Raw genomic sequence first — 25,379 nt, 5'->3', positions numbered from 1 at the left:
TGCCCCGGCTTCACTGGGCATATACACTGGTGATACCTTTTTTCAGGATAAAAATCCAATACTCCCAGACACTCCACCACCTCAGTGGCTGCCTGTTCCACTGCTGGCACTGTGCAACTCATCTGTGCAGCAAATCTACACTTTGCCATTTCCTGACTGACAAATAGGCTGGTCTGAGATGAGCTGCTTTGTGGGGTAGAACAAATCCTTGTGTGTATGCATGTCTACATCATGTTTTTAAAGGGATGAAATGCTGATTAACTATAGAGAAGATTTCTGTCTTCCCCCACTACCAAGTAATTATTAATGAGATTTTTAGGGTTGTAGGTCTTCCCTTCTCCTCCTCCACTTCTTCCAGTATGAACAGATTCCCATTCCAGAAGCATTATTCTGGGAATACAGCCAGCATACTTAAATGAGGCCAGCAGTTATTACAAATAATGGGCATGAATTTATAGCTAAGGCCATTATAAAGCAATCTAAAACATCAATTATGGTGGAAATAGATAATATGGACAGTTTTGTGGGGGTTATGGCTTGGCCCATTCTCATTTATAATTGAGAACAGCATGGAAAACGGTTAAGTATCTTCCAGATGAAAGGAAGATATTTATTTGGATTGTAACTAAATAATGGGAGAGGCTCTTGCAGCAACTGTGTTTCCTCAGAATGATGCACTATCAATGTGATAGCATTACTTTTAATTTCTATTGGCATGTTGGGTAAAATGCTTACTTCAGGAAGACAGCTCTTCCCTTTTATAAATTGCAAGGCATCTTTGAGACTCAAACACTGATAAAAGCTGAGAGTTTTCTGCAGCCTGCTGCCAGGACAGTGATGATCACTGAGGTGCTCCTTGTTTGCCTGCCATGGGTTCCTGCAGAGCTGAAGGGTTGATCAGATTTCTCCTCTGAGAGAGAGCCTTCCTGAGGAAACACAACACTTCGCATTCCCTCCACCTGCCTTTCTTATTGTTCCCCTTCCTGAGGCTCAGCCAATGTGCACAAATGAAAGATTCACTTTTATGACTAAAAATCCTGAAAGTCACTACAATGGCTTGGTTGAGAAACAGCAGATGCTGCTAGTGCAATGCCCAGGTTCCTGGGATTCCTTGACAGGTTTTGAATTTGAAACTGATTAGCTCCAGTTGAAAACATGGACACTTAGTACCCCAGTTCAGCTACTCTTTACTCCTGGTACCTAAATTTTAAATGTTAATCTTCCCCAGCTCCATAAATCACAATTCTCATTATGCCTGAGCATATCTAAGTCTTGAGGCATCTGTGCAGCTTAAAGACTGTTTGATATTTAAGGCTGTCTGCTGGGATTTGCAATGCAGTTGTCGCTCCTGTTTTTTCCTGGAAGGCTTAAGCTGGTAAAGGCTTCTCAGAGTGCATCTACTGGATTGTGTGTCCCCACAACCACCCATCAAAAATGCAGTGGCAGACATCTTCATTCAAGACAGCGATGCTGGTGTCTGCTAATGCATAGCTTCAGGTTTGGACAACATGGCACAATTCCAGATTTTGCCTGAGCTATGTTCACCAGCCCTAGAGTAGCATCACTCTTCAGAAGGAGCTCTCAAAATTCTCTCAGAGCTCCCAGATTTCCTGTAATGAGAGACTGACAGTCTTAATTACTTGGGCACTTGCATGGGATGTTAGTTCTGATCTCTACTGAGAATTTTGATTAAACAATCTTCAGGGAAGGTGTGCATGAACACATAGGGATGGAGGCAGGTGGCTCTTAGCAGTGTTAATGTGCTGGATTCAGAGAGAGGAGGGACTCATCTGTCCTCACTGCTTAGGCAGCTCCTTGCTGACAGTTACATTTCCCATCCAGAGGTTCCTGATGGATCCTGTGCATCACAGAAGAGGTTTGAATAACTTGGGGCTATGTATTCTCCTGTAGAAAGCAGTTATCAAAGAGTGAAGGAGCTCAATATCCTACTGTCAAGTCTAATTGTCTACTTTAAGTTCCTTTGGGCATCTCCACCATCAACACATGCAATTAGGAAGGCTTCCTACATTGTTAGTTATTAACTTAAAGCCTTTTCCCATTTTGGTCTACTAAGATGTGTATCTTGTTAATGTAAAATGTGTCATAAAACATTGGTTTGGGTTTTCTCTGAAGGTATGGGCTGTACAGGCAAGACTGGTTTGTTTCACCTGTTGTTTGAGGGTAGGCAGCTTCCACTTGACATTACAATGATTTAGAGTGTTGTATTTGCAGCAGGTGACATGGCAGGTTTAGGCTGTATTGACAGTGCACCTAAAAATGTTGTGAGACAGCCATTGTATAAATCTGAGGAAAAGAGTACGTAAAGACAACAGGATTATACAACTGTGACTAAAGATAGAAGTTTGGTCACTAAGAGAAATCTGTATTCAAGTCTTAGAGGGGTAACAAGACTATGGAGAATACAATATGAGTGTTTACAAAGTTTAATGAGAAAAGTTTGATTTTGAAAAGTCTTGCACAGATTAAATTGTGTTAGCTGGGAATATAATTAAAGTGTTTGCAGCTGAGAACATTTGGAAAACATTTAACACTTCTAAGAAACTTTGCTAACTAGTTCATACTAAATAGAATAGAATAGAATAGAATAGAATAGAATAGAATAGAATAGAATAGACCAGACCAGGTTGGAAGAGACCTTCAAGATCATTGTGTCCAACCTATCATCCAACCCACCTAGTCAACTAAACCATGCAACCAAGCACCCTATCAAGTCTCCTCCTAAACATCTCTAATGATGGTGACTCCACCACCTCCCCTGGCAGCCCATTCTATGAGCAGGTGACAAAATTAATAGATGAGGGGCGAGCAACTGATGTCATTTACCTGGACCTGAGCAAAGCCTTCGACACTGTCCTGCACCACATCCTGGTCTCCAAACTGGTGACACATGGGTTTGATGGGTGGACCACTAGATGGATAAGGAACTGGCTTGATGGCCGCACCCAAAGAGTGGCTGTCAATGGCTCCATGTTCCAGGGGAGGCCAGGGACAAGTGGAGTCCCTCAGGGATCAGTCCTGGGACCTGTCTTGTTCAACATCTTTGTGGGTGACATGGACAGTGGCATTGAGTGCACCCTCAGCAAGTTTGCTGATGACACCAAGCTGTGTGGTGCAGCAGACACGCTGGAGGGAAGGGAGGCCATCCAGAGGGACCTTGACAGGCTGGAGAGGTGGGCACAAGCCAACCTCATGAGGTTCAACAAGACCAAGTGCAGGGTTCTGCATCTGGGTCGAGGCAATCCCAGGCACAAATCCAGGCTGGGCAGTGACTGGCTGGAAAGCAGCCCTGAGGAGAGAGACTTGGGGGTGCTGGTGGACAAAAAGCTCAACATGAGCACTCAGTGTGCACTTGCAGCCCAGAAAGCCAATCAGATCCTGGGCTGCATCAGGAGAAGTGTGGCCAGCAGGTCGAGGGAGGTGATCCTCCCCCTCTACTCAGCCCTGGTGAGACCCCACCTGGAGTACTGTGTCCAGTTCTGGAGCCCCTATTACAAGAGGGATGTGGAGGTGCTGGAACATGTCCAGAGAAGGGCCACAAGGATGATCAGAGGGCTGGAGCACCTCTCCTATGAGGACAGACTGAGGGAGTTGGGGCTGTTCAGTCTGCAGAAGAGAAGGCTCTGAGGTGACCTCATTGTGGCCTTCCAGTATCTGAAGGGGGGCTACAGGAAGGCTGGGGAAGGACTTCTCAGGATAGCAGGTAGTGATAGGACTAGGGGGAATGGAATGAAGCTGGAGGTGGGGAGATTCAGGCTGGATGTGAGGAGGAGGTTCTTCACCATGAGAGTGGTGAGACCCTGGAATGGGTTGTCCAGGGAGGTGGTCGAGGCCCTGTCCCTGGGGGTGTTTAAGAGCAGGCTGGATGAGGCTCTGTCCAGCCTGATCTAGTGTGGGGTGTCCGTGCCCATGGCAGGGGGGTTGGAACTAGATGATCCTTGTGGTCCCTTCCAACCCTGAATGAATCTATGAAACTATTCCAATGGTCAATCACTCTCTCTGTGTAGAATCTTGTTCACCAGAAGTATTGCAAAACACAGTGACAATTGCTTACTGATCCACAGTATACATAAATGCAACCAAGTGTTTCATTTGTTATGGGACTGCGTAGACTGGCAGACGACAGGCAGTATCTGAAGGGGGCCTACAGGAAGGCTGAGGAGGGACTTCTCAGGATATCAGGTAGTGATAGGACTAGGGGGAATGGAATGAAGCTGGAGGTGGGGAGATTCAGGCTGGATGTGAGGAGGAAGTTCTTCACCATGAGAGTGGTGAAGCCCTGGAATGGGTTGTCCAGGGAGGTGGTTGAGGCCTCGTCCCCGGAGGTGTTTAAGACCAGGCTGGACAAGGCTCTGGCCAAGCTGATCTAGTGTGGGGTGTCCCTGCCCATGGCAGGGGGTTGGAACTAGATGATCCTTGTGGTCCCTTCCAACCCTGACTGATACTATGATACTATGAAATCATTTATCCTTCTATATTCCCTGTTGCCCTGTACTGCCCTGTGATGGGTTAATGCCCAGCCTGAAAACAGGGGATGGAGGGCTTGTGAGTGCTTTGCCCTCCCTGCAGGGCATTTTCCCCCTGGGAAACTGAGTCTGTTCCACTTCCCCTCCCTGCCCAGCTAGGGTATAAAAAGGGAGGACCCTGCTGCCCACTGCAGGCTTGAACACATGATCTTGACCATGAAGAGTCTCATGCTCTACCATCTGAGCCACATGCTCCCCCCAACAATCTTGGCATGCCCTTAAACCATTTTATCTATATAGTTTATTTCAAAGTCATGTCTGCTTATACTTTGAATATGGCTTACAAGCAGTATTAGGAAAGAGAGATAAAGAAAGAAAATTATAGTGGGGATATCAGACAAGAGCAGGGAAATACCAGAGGAAAAGACTCCAATCCTGTCAGAAGTCATTCTTGCCAATAACTAGAAGGTATGCTTTTCTAAAGATCATATATTGGACCAGCAGCTTTGAAGCTAATTACTGTATTGTAGTAGCACATAGTGAGCTCACTTGTGGATCACAGCCCTGCTGTGCTGCATGAAAGAAAAAAAGCACAACTTTATGCCAAAGATCTTACATATGGGGATTTTTATTCTGCTTGGGGGTTGAGGTTTTTGTTTTGCTCTGGCTTGGTTGTTGGATTATTATTTTTTTTTCTTTTCTGTTTTGACTGGTTTGGAGTTTGGTTTTTTTTAATTCCCTTTTCTTTTTCCTTTTGTCCTAGCTAGGTTATTGGGAGGCTTCTGCTCCTGCCACCCCTCAAAACAAAGGCAGGTCTGGGCTGTGGCCTGTAAGGATTTCTAGGTCTGACGTAACTGTGAAGCCGGTGGTGTGAGTTTCCCTATTCATGGTCACTAATTAAATCCAGACCAATACGGATATAGGCACATTTTTAGCTCAGTGAAATGGCTGCAGATTTTTTCAATGAGAATTTTCAAGACTGAATAAAGCCCAAACCCACAACATTTTGATTTTCAGGTTTTCACTGGAGAATTGGGAAGCAAAATATAGTAGGTAGTTTTCAGGAAGACACATAGAAAAGTCATTCGTTTTAAATCACCATCACACCAAGTGAGATTAGCAAACAGAAAGACAAACTACACCTTTGTAGATCTCCTGTATTCACAGCTGATGCAATCCAACCTTAAACTACCATTTGTTCCCCTGATGTGGTATGAGTCAGCTGTGTATTTAGTAAAATTTCACAGAGTTGCTCTGGCTATCCAGGACTAAAGGGATATTTCTGTTAAATCATGTAGCTATTATCCTAGCATTCAATTTTTTGTTCTTATTTTTGCCAGATATGATATTCACTATTCGGCTGAAGGGCTTTCTTTGTAGAGGTCTTGGCAAATCCCGTTATGCTGCAGGGCATTTAGCATGGTCCTGTGCAGGGCAAGATGGAAGAGCAGTGACACAAAGCTATGGACCTTAACATGCATTCAGGAATAGTTTTACACTTAATATTTCAGCCTTCTAACTCAACAGGTTAGTAAAACATTTTCCCTTCTTTCCAGTTAGGCTACTTAATTTTATTCTGTGAAAATTCAGCTTAGCCATAACATACATTATAGTAACTAAGTTGGAACAAGTGCACAATTGGTTATTAGTGAATATCCATTTATAATAGTTTTATATTGTCTGTAGCACAAGACTGCCACATATAATCACAGCACTGCAAAATGATTAAACACCTCTGATAAAAAGAAGTGTGTGCTACAATTTGAATCAATTTATGGTCTACAAACATTGACTTCAAGAGGCATGTAAGGAACGGGCTGCCCAGGGAGGTGGTGGAGTCACCACCACTGGAGGTGTTTAGGAAGAGACTGGATGGGGTGCTTGCTGCCATGGTTTAGTTGATTAGGTGGTGTTGGATGATAGGTTGGACTCGATCTCAAAGGTCTCTTCCAACCTGGTTAGTTCTGTATTCTGTAGTTCAATGTCTGCAATATTTTAAGAATGTATCTGGAGCTTCCTTATGGCTGTAGTAGGGAAAAATGCATCTTGCAAAACCGTATGGTTTTGGATGCTAAAACTGCCAATGTTTTATTAAAAATATGACAACAAATATCTGGTACCACTATAGACTACCTTCCCCCACCACAGAGCTTAACTGCCTTCCTCTCTTGCAATTTTAAGATGGGACAGATGGGTTGATGCTAAATCCACCACAAATATGAGTTGGAATCATACAAACTAATCGAGAAGGCAGCAGTCCCCTCCTCTAAGCACTTTTTTTCAATCATGAAGGGAATTAGGAAAAGAGGAAAGTAAATGTGTTAAAAATTGAAGGTACTTTCAGATAATAATCAGGATTTTTGACATAATCTGGAGACTGTGCACTTTCTGTATACAAAAAGTTTATTAATTTGATAATTGTGACCGTTTGAGGCTGTCCCCTTAAGAAAGGGAATATGGTGGTAGGATGTTTGTAAACAAAAAGAAGGATCTAAACTAATTTCATTGGTAGATTGGGAGGAAGCACCTTCTGAACTGGAAATTAATTATTATTAATTAATAATAGGCATTGCTGATATAGTATCATAAGATAATTGGGAGGCGTTTGAAGAAATCATCCAGTGTAACCTCTTGCTCAAAAAGCAGGCTCAGCTGTGAGGTCAAACCAGGCTGTTGATGGCATTATCTAGTCTGGTCTTGAAACCTTCCATAGATGAAGGCTGCATAACCTCTCTGGACAACCTGCTTCACTGCTTCATTTTTCTCAGAGTGAAAAATAATAATAATAATGTCTTTATATCCAGTCTACATTAAGCTGATACAGTACAATGGTACAAAGGAGGAGCAGATACTACACACCACAGCTGCAGTGTTCATAGGCAGCTCCTAGGCTACTTGTATGGAGAGGACATGTAAGCACCTGAAGTGGCAGTAAGAAGCAAGATTCAGCATTCAGCAAGGATGGTCAGCCTGTCTGTCAGTAATACCTTTAAGTGTCTGGACACTGCTAGTGCCCAGGTTTCTGCTTCTGTGCACACCAACAGCTGCCTGGACCCTGTCCAGATATTGCTTACTAGTTCCTCTCACACAACCAGCCTCTGCTAGAATTGAGAGAAGAGGCATTTCAGGCTAGTGAAGACCATGTACCCTGCCAAGGTACTCTCCCCTCCTATCCACTAAGGAGCACCAAGTGCTGACTGAAGACTGGCTGCTGACTGCAGCCCAAACTCTAAACTATGGTACTCACATACTTGTTGTACATCTACTTCCAAGTACATGAGAACATTGGAAAGGGAATGTTTATGGATTAGCCACCAAAGCAAAGGAAACTACTGGGGAAGGGAACACAGGAAGCAACAGAACTATTTACAAATGGCAACTGAAAGATGCTGTAAAAAAGCTTTCCTTATTAAAAAAAAAAATATATATATATATATATATAAATTATCTGAAGGTTAGACAGAATGTAACAAAAGTTAACAAGAGGAAATTCACAATAGCCTGGAGAAGAGGAGGCTCAGGGGAGACATTATTGCTGTCTACAACGACCTGAAGGATGGTTGTAGCCCGGAAGGGGGTTGATCTCTTCTCCCAGTCAACCAACACCAGAACAAGAGGACACAGTCTCAAGCTGTGCCAGGGGAAGTTTAGGCTCGAGGTGAGGAGAAAGTTCTTCACAGAGAGAGTTGTTAGCCATTGGAATGGGCTGCCCAGGGAGGTGGTGGAGTCACCGTCCCTGGAGGTGTTCAAGAGGGGACTGGATGTGGCACTTGGTGCCATGGTCTAGTCATGAGGTCTGTGGTGACAGGTTAGACTTGATGATCTTTGAGGTGTCTTCCAACCTTGGTGATTCTGTGATATTGATTGTGAATTCATGTTCTAAAATACTGAGAGTGGAAAGGGAAGTTAAATATATAGTAGAAAAGGAATGGCTAGCAGCAACAACAGAATTCATAAGGATTTCTAAAAATATATGTGGAGAAAAGAGAATACCAATAATGATTCATGCCTGGGAAGAGAACAAATTTAATAGTAATGATGCATGATAAGATATGCTTAACGAATATTTTTGTCCTGTGTGCATATAGAGGTGGAGCAATGCATTCGTGTCTTGCAAAACCAGGAAAATGCAGCTAATTTTAGTAGTAAGTGATTTCTTGAAGACCCTGTCACCATAAACTGTCGCAGTCAGAGTGTTGCATGGAGGAGTTTTAGGAATTGATTTAAAAGTTGTCTGGACTGCTGGACTTAGCTGTTGATATTTATTGGAATTCTGGCAAAGTTCCACTTAAGATATTAAAAGGCCATATGGGAAAAGAGAAAATGGAACATCTTCAGTGATTACAGAGCTATTATGGTAGTTTCTATGCTAAACAAATTAATGACATGGCTGATAAACAAACTCAGACAATAAACCAGGGAAAAAGGAAAAAAAAAAAGAAGAGGTAGCCATATAATTTAATCCCCCTCACCCCCCCCAATAAGATTTCAAGGCTGATTAAAGATAATTCTATTTACACAGTTTACTCAGATTTCTCTGTAATGTTTGCCTTAACACTGCACGGTATTGTTATTTAAAAACATTATGGTACAACATCAATACAACAAATTCAGACTGACTGAAATTCAGGGCACAGATCTCAATGTGTAACTCTTGATGAGAAGCTAATGAAAAACTGGGTGCCTTCCCAAACGTTCCTAAACTAATAATGTCCTATTTTTCTGCATTGACTTGAAAGAGGCTATAATACGTCTGAAAAGGATTCAGAGGAAGCAAAGGGGGAGAACGGTGAACAATTACTAGTTGTCATTTTCATAAAGAAAGGTAACAGAAATTTGGCCAAATTTCAGGTAGCTTGCCTAGAAAGAAGGGCATCAGCTCATCTTAGAGAAAGTGGGATGACATATGCAAGACACAAGAAGGTTCAAAGTTTGGAGATCAGAGCAAGACAAATTCAATTTAATGGTTAGAAAGCTTCAGGAAGCAGAGGATTATTTCAGATTTGAAATTAAGACTTAACATAATACTAAAGATATATTGTAGATACTTTACTTGGCCTCATAAATCATGGACCTGTATTGTGCAGTGTATCAACTATGGTGACCAAAAGAGAATGCTGGAAAATAAATCATTAGAAGAATTTAAATGTCTTATTCTTAGCAACCATTATCAAGTCCCATGATGCATGTGGATCAGTTTTTCATACCTCCAGCATGAAATATTGATGTTTTCATCCTTAGCAAGGTTAGCTAAGGACCATATATTAAAAACTGTGTATCAGACATGCTCTGCAATATTAGTTACAGCTTAAATAACACATCAGCGTTGCAATACAAATTCTACCATATGCACGCCTTGAGTCCAATGTTAAACACAGTATACAGAAGAGAAGAATCAAACTGTAGACAAATCTAGTGTATGGTTAATAAGAGAAGTGCTCTAGAGGAGACCACTCCATCCTTAATCTGGTTTTGTTCTGGCTGACATCAGAAAAATAATTCATACCTCTCAGAAAGATGTTAGTGCACCACTGGCAAGATTAATATGATGTTATTTCTATCATCCTTTGGAATGTATGAAACAAAGGTGCTTTTCAAACATGCCTACAACATCAGAAATCAAAAGCTAGACATACTGCAACTGAAGGTCACCATGGACACACAGACAGACCTTAAACTTCTAAGTAGCCTTTTAGGAGATGAGTGTGAGATAGGAAAAACGTAGAGATCCTTATGTATGGTGGGACTTAGTCGTGGATAAAGGCAAGATTTAGTATGCTTGTCGTCTTCTTGTAACCAGCCCTGAGGAGTTTGAATTCAATAACTGAGAAGCCTCCATGCAGTTAGTAAATGTTTCCTCACATTCCTTCAAAGGCAGTTGAAGAATCATGGATCTGACTTTTAATGATTGCTTATTTTAATGTAGAAGGAACCTTGGTGTCCTGCCTTGCCCTACATCCCCTTGCCTTGCCTTTCCTCCACTCCTATTCACTTCACCAGTGTATTTCAGTGATCAGAACAGACAGTATTGCTTTATACTTTTGAGCCAAAAAAAAACAGAGTATAACTTTTAATATTCTCATTTTGAGACAAGAGGTCATTGGGAATAACTCTGACCAAAATAAATCATTAAGCTATTTCACCTTAAATATTGTGTGGTGTTGTAATGAGCAACACTAGCAATTTAGTCTCAAGTATGTTAAATTTGGGGTATTTTCTTATTAACTGAAAACTTCCCATTAGATAAACCTTTATAAAAAGATACAGTAGCATGAGAGGTTCTGGGTTTTGTTCTAAAGGTAAAATATATGTAGCATACAGGAACACATTTGGTGATGAGATAAACTACATCAGTTCTGTTGTCCTCATATAACTCACCATAGCAATTATTTAAGAGATTCAAAAGACTATCTTCCTTTTTCATATGTAGTGATTTGTGTGATAAAAGGGCACTGGAGTAATAAAATGTGTATATTTCATTCTTGGTTGTGAAACACTGTGTCTGAAATAATGCCAAATGGCATTTACAAACTCAAGCAGAGTCACATATCTTGAAGCAAACAGTCCAACATATATGCCAACCAACTAACCTAGGGCAAAGGACTAACTGTGTCCAGTTCTGGGCCCCTCAGTTTAGGAAGGATATTGAAAGACTTGAACGTGTCCAGAGAAGGGCAACAAGGCTGGGGAGAGGCCCTGAGCATAAGCCCCATGAGGAGAGGCTGAGGGAGCTGGGATTGTTTAGCCTGGAGAAGAGGAGGCTCAGGGGTGACCTCATTGCCCTCTACAGCTACCTGAAAGGTGGTGGTAGCCAGGAGGGGGCTGGTCTCTTCTCTCAGGCAACCAGCACCAGAACAAGGGGACACAGTCTCAAGCTGTGCCAGGGGAGGTTTAGGCTCGAGGTGAGGAGAAAGTTCTTCACGGAGAGAGTCATTCATCATTGGAATGTGCTGCCCAGGGAGGTGGTGGAGTCACCATCCCTGGATGTGTTCAAGAGGGGATTGGACGTGGCACTTGTTGCCATGGTCTAGTCATGAGGTCTGTGTTGATAGATTGAACTTGATGATCCTCAAGGTCTCTTCCAACCTTAGTTATACTGTGATATTGTGATAATGAGAACCAAAGCAGTTTGATTACTGCCCAGCACTACTCAAACTTTAAAAATCTCTAAAGAAAACTACCTGAGAATGTATTATTTAAATAGATAATATTATTTTCCCTCTTTAATTTTTAATTTAAACAATGTTGAAGTTATTTTTGAGGGGAAAAATAAAGCAGCCCAATTCACCATTTATTTGAATACTTCAGTATTTTAAAAGGCATTTTAACTCATTCGTTCATTTATATTGCTCTAAGTGAACAACATAATTACTTGGTTTTCAGACAGAACCACAGAGAAAAATGTCTTAAGCACTTGTAGAAGGAACACTGGAAAACTCTACCTGAAAGAACACAAAATGAATTGTTCAATATTCCTATACAAGGAAATTGGAAAGTAACAAAAATGTGGAAACCATTGCAGAAAAATCTCATGAAATTAAATATGCAAAGTGAAAAGTACTCTATCAAGACCTGGAATTTATTGACAGATATGTCAAACCAGTAATATAGTAGTGTAATAGAAAAAGGATGAAAAGTTAAGAATTTAATCTCTAAAGATAAATAAATCTAATGGATAGAAACCATCAGCACATAGGATGTAAATATTGCAATAAAGTTAAGTATCTTGTCAGCAAGTGGGTACTAAAGTTCTGCTTTCCAGTTTAGCTGTATCTCTTTGGAAGATTTGACTTAATGAAGAGACAAAATCAGAATTTGCCACTATGATGATCAGGATGAATCAAACAAAGAAATATAAGAAGGCATTTCAGAAGCACTCAGCTGCTCATGAGGCCTTGCAGATCAGCCCTGCAGGTGGGTACAGGGGTGCTGACAGCCTGAAGCAGCCCTCACTCTGTTTCATTTGCAGTGATCTGTTTTGAGCTGGACTAGCTCACTGGCGTGCAAAGAAGCTCCACATACAATGTACTGGTGATGTGGAATCTCTCCCAATTCTTTATCCTTTTGTGGGGAATCAAATATGTCTGAGCAAGAGAAAGATTTCACAGCCTGCTTGGACATTTTCTAAAAAAAAGGCATCTAAATTTAAAAGTTTATTGTTGGATTGTTTGTTTTCCTTTTTAAATGGGAAGGTGGGAAGGCTTCCTTTTAGTTAGCAGTTCTAGGATCAGAGCTCTCTCTCAAGGAGCTGGAATCACTGCTGCCTTTCCTGCCTCAAGACACTCCCCAACAGACCAGTCTGACCACAAAACTACTGAGTGTTTGGAATTAAAAAACCCAAGCACTCATCCTTTCCTGTTGAACTTTGTATTGTATTTTTAAAGATCTTTCAGGCTGAAAAAAAGCAGCATGAAAAACAGCAGGATTCTGCAGCCCAGCAAACAGTAGTTTGCTGAGGAGAGGGAAGACAAGTATTCCAGGCACCAGCAGCTTCCCATCCTCAGCCTTCCCCAGGGCAGCAGCGCCAGCCATGCTGGGTAGAAGCAGCTGACCCACTCCTTCATGGGTGTCCTGCGGAACAGATTGACCCTTTGGGCAGTGTAAACTAATGTTTATCTAGTTTTAGGATCCTGATGGGGCTCAACTCAAGACAGGTGTTCAGCTGGACAGTGCTGTAAAAATCAGACAGTTTTAAAACTTTTGATCTTGGAAGCTTTTAATCACTTAATTAAAGTATCACAGTATGACTTAGGTTGGAAAGGACCTCGAGGATCATCGAGTCCAACCTATCAACACAGACCCCATGACTAGATCATGGCACCAAGTGCCATGTCCAATCTCCTCTTGAACGCCTCCAGGGTCGATGACTCAACCACCTCCCTGGGCAACCCGTTCCAATGACGAATTACTCGCTCGGTGAAGAACTTCCTCCTCACCTCGAGTCTAAACCTCCCCTGGCGCAGCTTGAGACTGTGTCCCCTTGTTCTGGTGTTGGTTGCCTGGGAGAAGAGACCAACCCCTTCCTGGCTACAACCACCTTTCAGGTAGTTGTAGAGGGCAATGAGGTCACCCCTGAGCCTCCTCTTCTCCAGGCTAAACAATCCCAGCTCCCTCAGCCTCTCCTCATGGGGCTTATGCTCAAGGCCTCTCCCCAGCCTTGTTGCCCTTCTCTGGACACATTCATGTGTTTCAATGTCCTTGTTTAACTGAAGGACCCAGAACTGGACACAGGACTCAAGGTGTGGCCTAACCAGTGCTGAGTACAGGGGCACAATGACCTCCCTGCTCCTGCTGACCACACCATTCCTAATGCAGGCCAGGATGCCATTGGCCCTCCTGGCCACCTGGGCACACTGCTGGCTCAACAAAGGCAACAAAGCTGGGGAGGGGTTTGGAGCACAAGCCCTGAGGGAGATGGGGTTGCTTAGCCTGGAGAAGAGGAGGCTCAGGGGAGACCTTATTGCTCTCTACAGCTACCTGAAGGGAGGCTGTAGCCCAGTGGGTGTTGGTCTCTTCTCCCAGGCAATCAGCACCAGAACAAGACGATACAGTCTCCAGCTGCACCAGCGAAGGTTTAGGCTGGATGTTAGGAAGAAGTTCTTCATAGAAAGAGTGATTGGCCATTGGAATGTGCTGTCCAGGGAGGTGGTGGAATCACCAGCACTGGAGGTGTTTAGGAAGAGACTGGATGGGGCACTTAATGCCATCGCTTAGTTGATTAGATAGTGTTGGATGATAGGTTGGACTCAATGATCTCAAAGGTCTTTTGCAACCTGGTTAATACTATTATATTAGTAGTCACCTTTACATGGTTCTTGGTTGTTTTGTTTTGTTTTTTTAACTGCCATGGTTCAGGATTCCTGGCTCCTGAGGACCATTTTTGTAACTCAATGTTTTTGAGATTGGCTTCACTGACAAAAGAGTTAGACTCAAGTTCCAAGTTAATCTTGCATCTCCTGCAACTATTCCTGAAGGACATTTGCAACTCAGAGGCAAACGGAGAATAACCTTTTTTTTTTTTAAATCTAAAGGAATTCAATTAACTGGCTTCTTATTTACAAAGTTGTCTCATTCACAGTCCCATCTTTGCACTATTGAATTTCTTGGTTTGCAGTCTGTGTGTAGTATTCAGCTTAAGTGCTATTAATGTCGTCTTTATTGTGCATGTGCATATATCCACACATTACCACATCAAGAACATTAGAACAGGTTCAATTACAAAAGATGTTTTAAACTCACTAACCAACCATCAGGAAAAGAAGTATAATTCAGTTCATGCCTATCAGTTAATAGCAGCTTGAAGTCAGTGTCATGCAGAACAAGACGTGCTTACCATCAGCAGCCCTTTATAAGCGTACACAATCCCAAGCCAAATTGTCATGTGAGTGTTTTCGCAGTGCTCCAAGATTGGTCGGATGGAGATATCTCTGCCTGCAGGGTCTGGCTGCAAAAAATAAAAGAGGAAATATTTGAATTCATAGTTAATTTGCATTCACACCTCAGAGGTACTTAAATCCATTCTCGCTACATTGAGGATTTGTAAAATACAGAGTAGACAACTTTAAAGCAACTCGTGATGACTGCAGATCCATGAACCTGCAAAGGAATACAGTGAAAAGCAAAGATCTGAGGAAACAACCATATGGTAGCTGTCACCAGGTGAAGTCACCTCTACTGTAGACAAGAAAGAAAACGTCTGAAGTCACTCTGTCTTTATCAACATCAGTCACATCTATCAGCTTTAGGCATCTAATTTTTCTATGAGGCAAACAGCTTGGATGCACATGCATGAAAATAAATGTACTTAAAGTCGTCCTTCCTTTCACCTGCAGTTCTTGTGTCACTGGCAAATGACTGATAAAAAATGTATGAAACACTGCTGTGTTCAGGTGTTTTTTTCATTGATAACCATGAGCTAAATCAAAGACCATTTACTATTGAAACTACAGCAGCAGCTTAGAAGAGAGTATAAATCATCAAAAAACTGGAAAAACATCCTTAGAGCAAGTGAATATCTATGCAAAATTTAAGACTGATGGAAGCTTTGTAGATTTCCACTTATTTTGAAAAGGACATTGCATAAAAGTACAGAATCAAGAGGACTTGCAGGCTATCAGGACTGCTTGTACGAGGGAGAAGGTATAATTAAGACTCAGAGAAACCTGAAAGAACCACTCCCACCCCTTCACATTTTTATTTTGGTGGTGGTTTGTTGTTGTTTTTTTTTTTCTTTGCTTGTTTGTTTTTTTAACCAAGAGAAGGAACAGTTGGCATGAAGAGCAAATGGATACTAGCTACTATGCTGCCTACAATTAGATTACATATTAGGGTCTGGTCAAACTGCTTTTCAATGGTGTACATTGTATAATAACATAGGAGAGGAGAGGTTCGGAGAGGAGAGGAGAGGTTCAAAGAGGTTTGGAGAGGAGAGGTTTGGAGAGGTTCAGAGAGGAGAGGAGAGGAGAGGTTCAGAGAGCTTCAGAGAGGAGAGGTTCAGAGAGGAGAGGAGAGGTTCGGAGAGGAGAGGAGAGGTTCGGAGAGGAGAGGTTCGGAGAGGAGGTTCGGAGAGGAGAGGTTCAGAGAGGAGAGGAGAGGTTCGGAGAGGAGAGGAGAGACCAGGTTGGAAGTGACCTTCAAGATCATCACGTCCAACCTATCATCCAGCATCACCTAATCAAGTAAACCATGCAACCAAGCAACCCATCAGGTCTCCTCCTGAGCACCTCCAATGATGGTGACTCCACCACCTCCCTGGGCACCCCATTCCAATGGACAATCACACTCTCTGTGTAGAACCTCTTCCTAACATCCAGCCTAAACCTCCCCTGGCACAGCTTGAGACTGTGTCCTCTTGTTCTGGTGCTGGCTGGCTGCCTGGGAGAAGAGACCAACCTCCGCCTGTCTACAAGCTCCCTTCAGGTAGTTGTAGAGAGCACTAAGGTCACCCCTGAGTCTCCTCTTCTCCAGGCTAAGCAACCCCAGCTCCCTCAGCCTCTCCTCATAGAGCTTGTGTTCCAAGCCCCTCACCAACTTTGTTGCCCTTGCAAAGATGCTTCTAGTATGTGATTCTAAGAGATCCTTTTGTAGTTAGATACCACAGAATGTTCCCATTGGCTACTCGGAGCTGTGTGTACTTACAGGCTGTTTTGTTTTACAGAAAATGCTGAAGCACCAAAAGTTAGTTTTACTTTTTCTGCTTGAAACACTGGACCTGACTTTCAGCTAAACTAAGATCAACTCAGACATGCATTTCTATGCCTGGCTGTCCCAGTGGGCTTTGCAATTTCCTATTTTGATGAATTGCACATATAAAGTGTCACATGCAGAAATACAATGACTATTATATGAGATAAGGAAAAATTGTGTTTTCACCAACCAAAACACACAATTGTATGTGGAAAGACTTCAGAGAGACCTGAATAATTTCATGAAGCTTGTTCTTGCTGCCTCTGATGCCTGTATGAATTTTGTTATGGATTTCAGTGGTCACAGTATTAATGTTTCTTCCATCAATCTCTGTGAGGTACTGCCCCAGACTTAGTAAACTGCAAAACAATAATGTAACAAATAAGAAGGTAGGCATGGAGGGGAAATGAGCAATCTTGTGCTATGCACTGCACAGTCAGAGGATTCACAAATTTCTTTGCAGATTCTTCCTATCCTGGACTTCTGTAGAAACCCTGAATGGGAGAATAAATATCTTTGAAAAATGGAGTCCTAAATAAAATAAGATAAACTGAAGAAGGCAACATTAACTCTCCTAGAGAGCTTATGACTCTACCCTAATGGCTGCTAATGGCAAGCAAACAACCACTAGCTGAAGAACTGTAATAACTGCAAACATTAAATGGTATCACAACATGCAAGATGCTGCAAATATTTGTCTGGGGATCAGTTAAACTATCCCACTCTTTCATCAATGACAAGTGCCCCATGCTAAAATTTAGGTGCACTGAGGGGAACCTACCCTTTCATGTCAAAGCCACAACCTGCTACATTCAAACCTAATTTTTGACTAGTATGGAGTAAAGTTCACATGATGAATCATTCAACTCTATCTCTGAATTTGTAAGTGATGGAAGAGCACGACTGTTCCACAGAGACATTTTCCCACAATGCTAAACTACACCTTAGCTTGCTTTAAAGATTTCTGTTTCACATTTTCATGAAACAAGGAAGTTTATAAATAGCATAGAACTGTACTTGGTCCGATGGACAATGTAATGAGATACACTTCCCTTGTCCCTGGACTGAAATTTCCACTCACATGTAGACTGAAGGATTCCACCACTTTCAACCAACTATGAGTAATTGGAATTCTTATTTTGAAGAATACTACGGAAATGAGAACTCCTATTTGGCTAATGGTAGATTATAATTTAATTTTCACTATATGAAATTTGTTTTCAAGTCTGCATGGCATATTATTACATATTCATTACTCAAAACTGAGAGGCCCAGGCAGAAAAACAATTGAATAGAAAACATAACTTTTTTTCAAATACTATTAGTATAGAATAGACCAGACTAGGTTGGAAGAGACCTTCAAGATCATCGCACCCAACCTATCTACTAATCCAACCTATCTAATCAACTAAACCATGCAGCCAGGCACCCTATCAAGTCTCCTCCTGAATATCTCCCTGGGCAACCTATTCCAATGGGCAATCACTCTCTCTGTGTAGAACTTCTTCCTAACATCCAGCCTAAACCTCCCCTGGCGCAGCCTGAGACTGTGTCCTCTTGTTCTGGTACTGGCTGCCTGGGAGAAGAGACCAACCTCTGCCTGTCTACAACTTCCCTTCAGGTAGTTGTAGAGAGCAATAAAGCAATAAGGTCACTCACGAGCCTCCTCTTCTCCAGGCTAAGCAATCTCAGCTCCCTCAGTCTTTCCTCATACGGCTTGTGTTCCAAACCCCTCACCAACTTTGTCCCTCCCCTGGCACAGCCTGTGACTGTGTCCTCTTGTTCTGGTGCTGGCTGCCTGGAGAGAAAGAAGTTGCCTCATTTCCTTAGTAGGACAATTGCCAGATTTTATAAGGCAGTGATACTTTAAAGATTCTGTTAATTAAATAAATCAGTGTACTTATATTTTCTATGTGACAAAAGAAAATGTTGTGAAATGATCAAGGTGGGAGTAGGAAAAGAGAGAATACTGACTGCAGCATCCCCAGAAGTGTGCTTTTGGGGCAGCAATGGGGCAGCATTTATGTTAAAATGCTTTCCAGATCTGCAAGGTGCCAGTATTTAAAACAAAAATTTGCTGACCTCTTGTGCATGTGGAGATAAGTGTTGGCAGGTAGCAATAATTTTACAGTGAACAGTACTGTTGCTGATTACTTATTGCTACTGCAAAATGACATTCCTATTTTACTGCTTTTAATTTGCCATTCTGCTTCTTCACTGATTTTGCATGAATTAACTAATCATAGCAAAAAGCTGGGTTAAAAAAATCCTATGATATTTTCTGATATCAAAAGAATTTTTAAAAACTCTACAATTACAGCTGAATGGAGCACTTCATTGACCTCTCTAATCATCCACCATTTGTGCACTTTGTTACTGCTTTAGAGGGGATGACAACATGAATGCTACCAGTGACTATATATGTACTGGAAATTTGCCCTTTCCATTTATAGAAAACAATCTAAATGCCCTTCAGATGTCACTCTCAAAGGCCTGAAGACCTCCTATCTTGTGATTAGGCTGAAGCATTCCTACCTCTTCTGAAACCTAATAAAGTTTCTGACATTGACATTGATTTCTGGAGTGTTTTCAGCAGCTGAACATAAACAATTTAATCTGTTGACTTCCTACAAGAGTTGTGTATCAACCCAGCAAAATGCTTGTTTTACATGGGATCTGCTAGGTCCAGAAAGCAATCCATGCCAGCAAACCGATTAAGTACATAATGTTTATATCCTTTCTCTGTGCATGTCTGTGCATATTAGGCGGTTCTGTAGTTTTGTTTCCTTTTCATTTTCTTTGCTCTTCAGTCTGATAGTGGGCTGCCAGATCCTTGTAACAGATGAGCAATGGCTTAGGTGGGTACCACCATGGGGAGGGACGAAACCTTAAACTGCCTGGAACCTGTAGGGAAATTTGCAGGAGGGACCATGACAGAGACTGCCAAATGCCTCCTGCCTTCCTACACCTCCTCAAAATAACTGAGTAATAATGAGACTCCTGTTCCCTCCACCTGTCTATGAATTGCAACACAAACCTACAGGCTTTGTTTAAAGGTGCTTTCCAGAGCGGCCCGTGTTAGGGAAGTGGTCTTCAAGGGCAAGCAGAGTTTTCATGGAACAATTTTCTCCAAATCCTTTAAGAATCTGGTTCCAGTTGAGTTAAAAAAAAAACAAAAGTATGTGGTGTAATGGACAGCTTTCCTTGTCCCAGATAAGGTGTGGGAAGATAGGACAAACTACCTTGAGGTTCTTGTGCCTTCTAGGCTTGATGTTATTTCATCCATATAAAGACAGATCCTATCTCCTTTATTTTATTTTTTTCTTCATGTATAACTAAAATTTCTTAGTGGTTATTACACTAGTCTAAAGCTCTTTGGAAAAGACCCCCCACACTGATAAGATATTTGTATAATGATTAATGTATCATTGACTTATTTTATGTCATTATTGCTATTCCTTCTCTACAGCTCTGCACAGGTTTTTATAGGAGGAAGGGTCTATGTTCCACAACACATTTCATTCTGCAAATGTCTGTGAGGAGACTTGGCTACTGCACAGTATCCAAAAGTCCTTGACCCTCTTCTATGAGCTTGCCTTTTCAGGTCCCTTTGCCAGTGCAGCAGATGATCCCTATGTACAGAGTTGTGGTGCTGCTGTGCAACACTGCTCATGGGAGGACAATCAAAGTATGCTTTCTAAGGATTTTGCAGCAGATTTCCAGTGTGACAATTTGCCATTTCTACAGCTGCACTCTCATCAGTGAGCAAGGCAGAACACTAGGCCCCAGTATTTTCCAAAGATGGATATGAAACAAAGTAAATAGTTGCAGTTTCTGTTTACTAGGTGTAAAATAAACTGTGTGACTCCCATATTATAGGCAAATACAGGATCATACTCTTCTGTCACACTGATAAAATAGTCTTGATATACCATTCCACTCTCTGTATTCCCTTTACATGGTTTCCATCTTGCTGGCATAATGACTGTGTACAATCACTAGGCTGCAGCATGAATTAGACATCTCTGGCACCTTTAACTTGGCAAATTCAACAGTCATATGGAGCTCAAATGTGATTCCTTATCTAAAAACCCAGACTTTGCTAAATTAGAAGATAATCCTTACTTATTTTTAAATTAACTTTCTCTCTCCCTTTTTTTTTTTTTCTTCCCACCCAAGGATAAATATAGTTAGTTTATACTATAAAATCTGTAAGAAGTTAAATTTACTTGCAGATTGCAGTAGGCCCTCTTCTGTGCTAAACTGTATATCCACTTGGAAAGGTGTTCCACAAAAAGGATTTAAACAATTTTGCATGCAGTGTGCTAGAGCCAGGCTCTCAATTACTGAAGATAAAAGAAAGTGAAGGATCAGAGGCTCTGTTTTTCAATTACTTAATAATTTGAGGCTATGTTTAGAGAAAAACAAAAGTAGTATGAAACAGGCTTGCCAGGAAATGGATCTCTTTTGTTTCATATATTTTTCAGTTGTTTAGCCACACCTTTCATGAATGCAAGATAGCAAAAGCAATTCTTCTAAGCTGGGATAACTCATTTGGAATGCCTTCCAATTAAAAGATTTGGTAGGCAAGGTAAAATAAAAAGCTTGTTTGCCTCTGTTCATATCTGAGCTGAATGCAGAACATATGATGGGTTCATATGTGAACATATGATGGTTCAGATATGAATCCAGCATCACAAATCATGTTTTTGCTCTACTGAGAACAGGACAGCGACTGATTTTGAGTCTTTTTCTGTGTGCATTTTCCTTTGATTCAAAGAAATTTTATTATCGAACAGAATATTAGCTTTCAAAAGCAGTTTTTAACAGATAGGCACAGTACTATTTAAAAATCACAGAATCATAGAATCAACAAGGTTGGAAAAGACCTCAAAGATCATCAAGTCCAACCTGTCACCCAACACCTCATGACCAAGCGTCATGTCCAATTCCCTCTTGAACACCTCCAGGGATGGTGACTCCACCACCTCCCTGGGCAGCACATTCCAATGGCTAACAACTCTCTCTGTGAAGAACTTACTCTTCACCTTGAGCCTAAACTTCCCCTGGCGCAGCTTGAGACTGTGTCCTCTTGCCCTAGTGCTGATTGCCTGGGAGAAGAGACTGATCCCCTCCTGGCTACAACCACCCTTCAGGTAGTTGTAGACAGCAATAAGGTCTCCCATGAGCCTCCTCTTCTCCAGGCTAAACAATCCCAGCCCCTTCAGCCTCTCCTCACATGGCTTGTGCTTGAGACCTCTCCCCAGCCTCATTGCCCTTCTCTGGACATGTTCAAGTGTCTCAATGTCCTTCTTAAATTGAGGGGCCCAGAACTGGACACAGTACTCAAGGTGTGGCCGAAACAGTGCTGAGTACAGGGGCACAATGACAATTTCATGTGGTAAGGGCTGCTTTCCAGTATAGAAATGCAGGATTATTTTTAAAAAGCAGGCTTTCAACCAAACAACTGTCCCTATGACTAGACCAGTCCAGGGCTTCTGCAAGACAAATGAGAAATATAAATTTTCTGACCTCAGGTGAAGGTAAGGTCAAGGTTCTGAGCAACTACAATGTCCATTGCATCCATTGTGTGAACTTGATGCTGTATCATGAAGGCCCCAGTGAGAAAATTATTTAGGGTCTGCATTTAGATTTGTTGGTGTTCTTGCTGTTTTTCTCACATTGTTTAAATGATGCTATTTATATTTGTTAAAACATTTAAAGCTCATGGCTATAAATATACAACTGCAGCGAGACACCATGCTATATCGGTTCCCATCTGAAAACTTCTCGTAAGTGTTAAAAGTTCCCCTTCAAAGTAATTTAGATGGTGACTAACTTTTAAAACAGTATTTACCATACTAATTATACAGATTAAAAATTCCTACTACCCTAAATCAATCAGGTTTGGTATACAGTTGCAGTGATAGTTGCACTGTAATATCTTTAAAACAAACCTACTTTCTAGCTTCCCATCTGTCTCTTGTACAAATAATTCCATAAAGCAGCAAAGCATACATATTGTAAATTAGCATGACTGAAAGATGATAAAATGCCAGAAGAGCTATTAATAAACTCATATATTGTGAATGTGTCTATACATTTACTTTTGAAGGCAGTCTCTCAGCAACATTTATAACATCGCTTTGCCCAATGATTTTTATTTTGCTGCTGTGGTGCTTCATTTTTACTGAAATGAAAATGGCAGCTGAAAGCCACAAGGTTCCCAGAGATTTCTTGATATGTTTGTTACTTTCATCCCCTAACATAAGCAGTTCCACACAAAAATAGCAGATTAGATTGAGGAATGCAAAATAATAGGTTAGACTGAGTAGAGAAACTCCCCAGAAACAAACACAGGGAAGAGGGGAAATTGAAGTGTTTCACACAACTGTGACTAAGTCTTCTCACTCTGCACTCAGAGATTTCTTCAGCAGAAATTTTACGTCATATAGTTTCCTCAGAGAATGCTGTCCCAATTTCTTATCTAGGGACTGGATAATGAAATGTTTCTGTGTATGTGCATGGAGGCAGTGGAACATATATTACAAAGACCTAAAGCTTTCTCAGCAGCAGAATACATATTTTTCTTTGAAGGGAGGGCAAAAGGACAAGATATGTATGAAAAGCAGGTGAGAGGACTGAAGACCTTTGTTACTACCCAGATCCTCCTGTGCTGTACAGCCTCTTCCAGAAGCATGCACTTCTTGGTATCAGCTTCACAAACTAAGGAAGAATATTTTCCCTCCTTTCCTGTGAAGCTCCCCCTGTGTGGCTGGCAAGCCAGACTTGTAGTTTCTCTCAGGGTTTTTTTTTAATCTTTGCTAACTAGATTTCCTGCTATGCTGCAGGCCATGCCAGCCACACTTCTTGGTGGCTGGAGCAATTTAATATCTGCTTGTTTATGGTAATGGAAACAGACAGCATTAATGTGCAAGTATGGCAAATGCATAAAGGAGAAGAAAGGAACACAAATGCAGAGGACAGCCATGGACAAACTGCTAGGGTGGACTAGGTAGAGCCTCTTTTTGCAGATAATTTTCTAGTGGGCAGGCTTTTGAGTTGTAAACAAGGATGTGACCTATTCTTTCTGTGGCTTTTAGAGAAACAGGACTTAGCACTTTTCCTGTAAATAAGAGATTTTACACCCAATAGCTAACAGAAGCTATTAGTTCCTCTTCTCAACAACTCTCAGGTCCTCAATTGTGCTCAGCTATTTGGGCCAAGGAGAGCAATACTCTCACCTCTGTAATAATCTTATCTTTTCTGTTTAGGACTACAGCACCTTTGATTTATTTACTGACTTTGACAATGTTTAATATGCTTATTCACCTTGCAGTGACAGTGATAAATGGACACTGTTTTCATGCAAAAAAAAAATGGAAATCCACTCACTACGAGGATTTAAAATATACATATGAGATTTGGGACAACAGACAAGCACGAAGTAGGGTTGTATGACAATTTCAGAGGCAAATATTACTGAAGACCACTGTCCTGATATGCAGATACTGAGAAATGAACAGCCCATGGGCTGAGGCAAATAAAAATAATTACTTCTCAGCATGAAGGAAGTTTTGATTTTTTCACCTATTCTTTTACTTCTCCAAAATGATTAGATGATGACCCACCAGTCCACTACTGAAGGAACTTGTTGCCATTTTTATGACTGCACTAAGACATAACTCAGAAACTGTTGTGTTAAGTGGAGCTTAAGATAGCTTGATAAGTATATTCTCATAATTACATCATAACAGTGGCAGCAGAAGCAAATATATCTCTTCCAAAGTCTATCTAGGATTAGGTTATTCAGCTTCCCATCTCAAAGGCTGCTTTGTCTAAAAGCAGCTCCTACTTTCTTGTCATGTGTAAGGTGCATCTTCATATAAGGAAGTAGATGAAAACCTTTACCTCTCATAATAATTACGAAGTTTCCATTTATTTTTTTTTGCTCCCACCTTGCAAAACTAGTAATGTCTTACATGTAAACATTTTTACATACCAGTATCAAAGAACTGAACAGATGGGTAAATAAGTAAAGGTCAGATCAACAGAAGTGTTTTTATTACTTCAAAAGTTTTGCTTATCTTTTATAAATGTTAACCTTATTTGACACAGCCTAACTCCATTTCAAAAAGAAAGGTCATTTTGAATGAGAAAAAGATATTTTCTTTAGTTATCAAAGGTCAACAAGAACATTTTAGCACTTTTCTACCAAAATAATTCTGTATGGAGAAACTCACTGTGTGAGTATTTATTTTTGTTACACTCAGAATCACAGAATCACCAAAGTTGGAAGAGATCTCAAAGATCATCAAGTCCAACCTGTCACCACAGACCTCATGACTAACCTGTGGCACCAAGTGCCACGTCTAATCCCCTCTTGAACACTCATATATAAATAATATGACTCCTCAATGTTTAGTGAGAACAACAATATCTCAGTACCTAAATTAAGGAATATCAGCAGCAATTAGACTGTAAATCCACTGATGGACTGACAGATTATTTCTGAAGATTCACACTTAATAGTATAAATGACCCTGCGATAGAGGAGAATGACACCAACAAACTAATCACATGCCTTGTAAGTTTTACTGGCACAATTATGCCAGCAAAGCCTACAGGCAAGAGTTGAGTACAGGAGACTAAAGTTACACAAAGTATGCCTTCATTTTTGTTAGATTCCTGCTTCAGCTGCAAAAGAGG

General features: G+C 41.2%; 1 protein-coding gene across 1 annotated transcript in view; it reads right to left on the bottom strand.

Moving 5' to 3' along the window:
- GABBR2 (gamma-aminobutyric acid type B receptor subunit 2) overlaps positions 1 to 25,379 on the bottom strand; it is a 572,582-nt gene that overhangs the window by 29,896 nt on the left and 517,307 nt on the right. Inside the window, exon 14 of the mRNA XM_068147481.1 lies at positions 14,818 to 14,928. Within this exon, the coding sequence (XP_068003582.1) occupies positions 14,818 to 14,928 (111 nt within the window). The remainder of the gene's footprint in view (positions 1 to 14,817; positions 14,929 to 25,379) is intronic.

This window comes from Melanerpes formicivorus, unplaced genomic scaffold (genome assembly GCF_026170545.1).
Source record: "Melanerpes formicivorus ecotype bairdi unplaced genomic scaffold, bMelFor1.0.p_v2 SCAF_15, whole genome shotgun sequence".
Lineage (NCBI taxonomy): Eukaryota > Metazoa > Chordata > Aves > Piciformes > Picidae > Melanerpes > Melanerpes formicivorus.
Note: the sequence above shows the minus strand (reverse complement) of the source record. Positions and strands in the feature narration are given on the sequence as shown.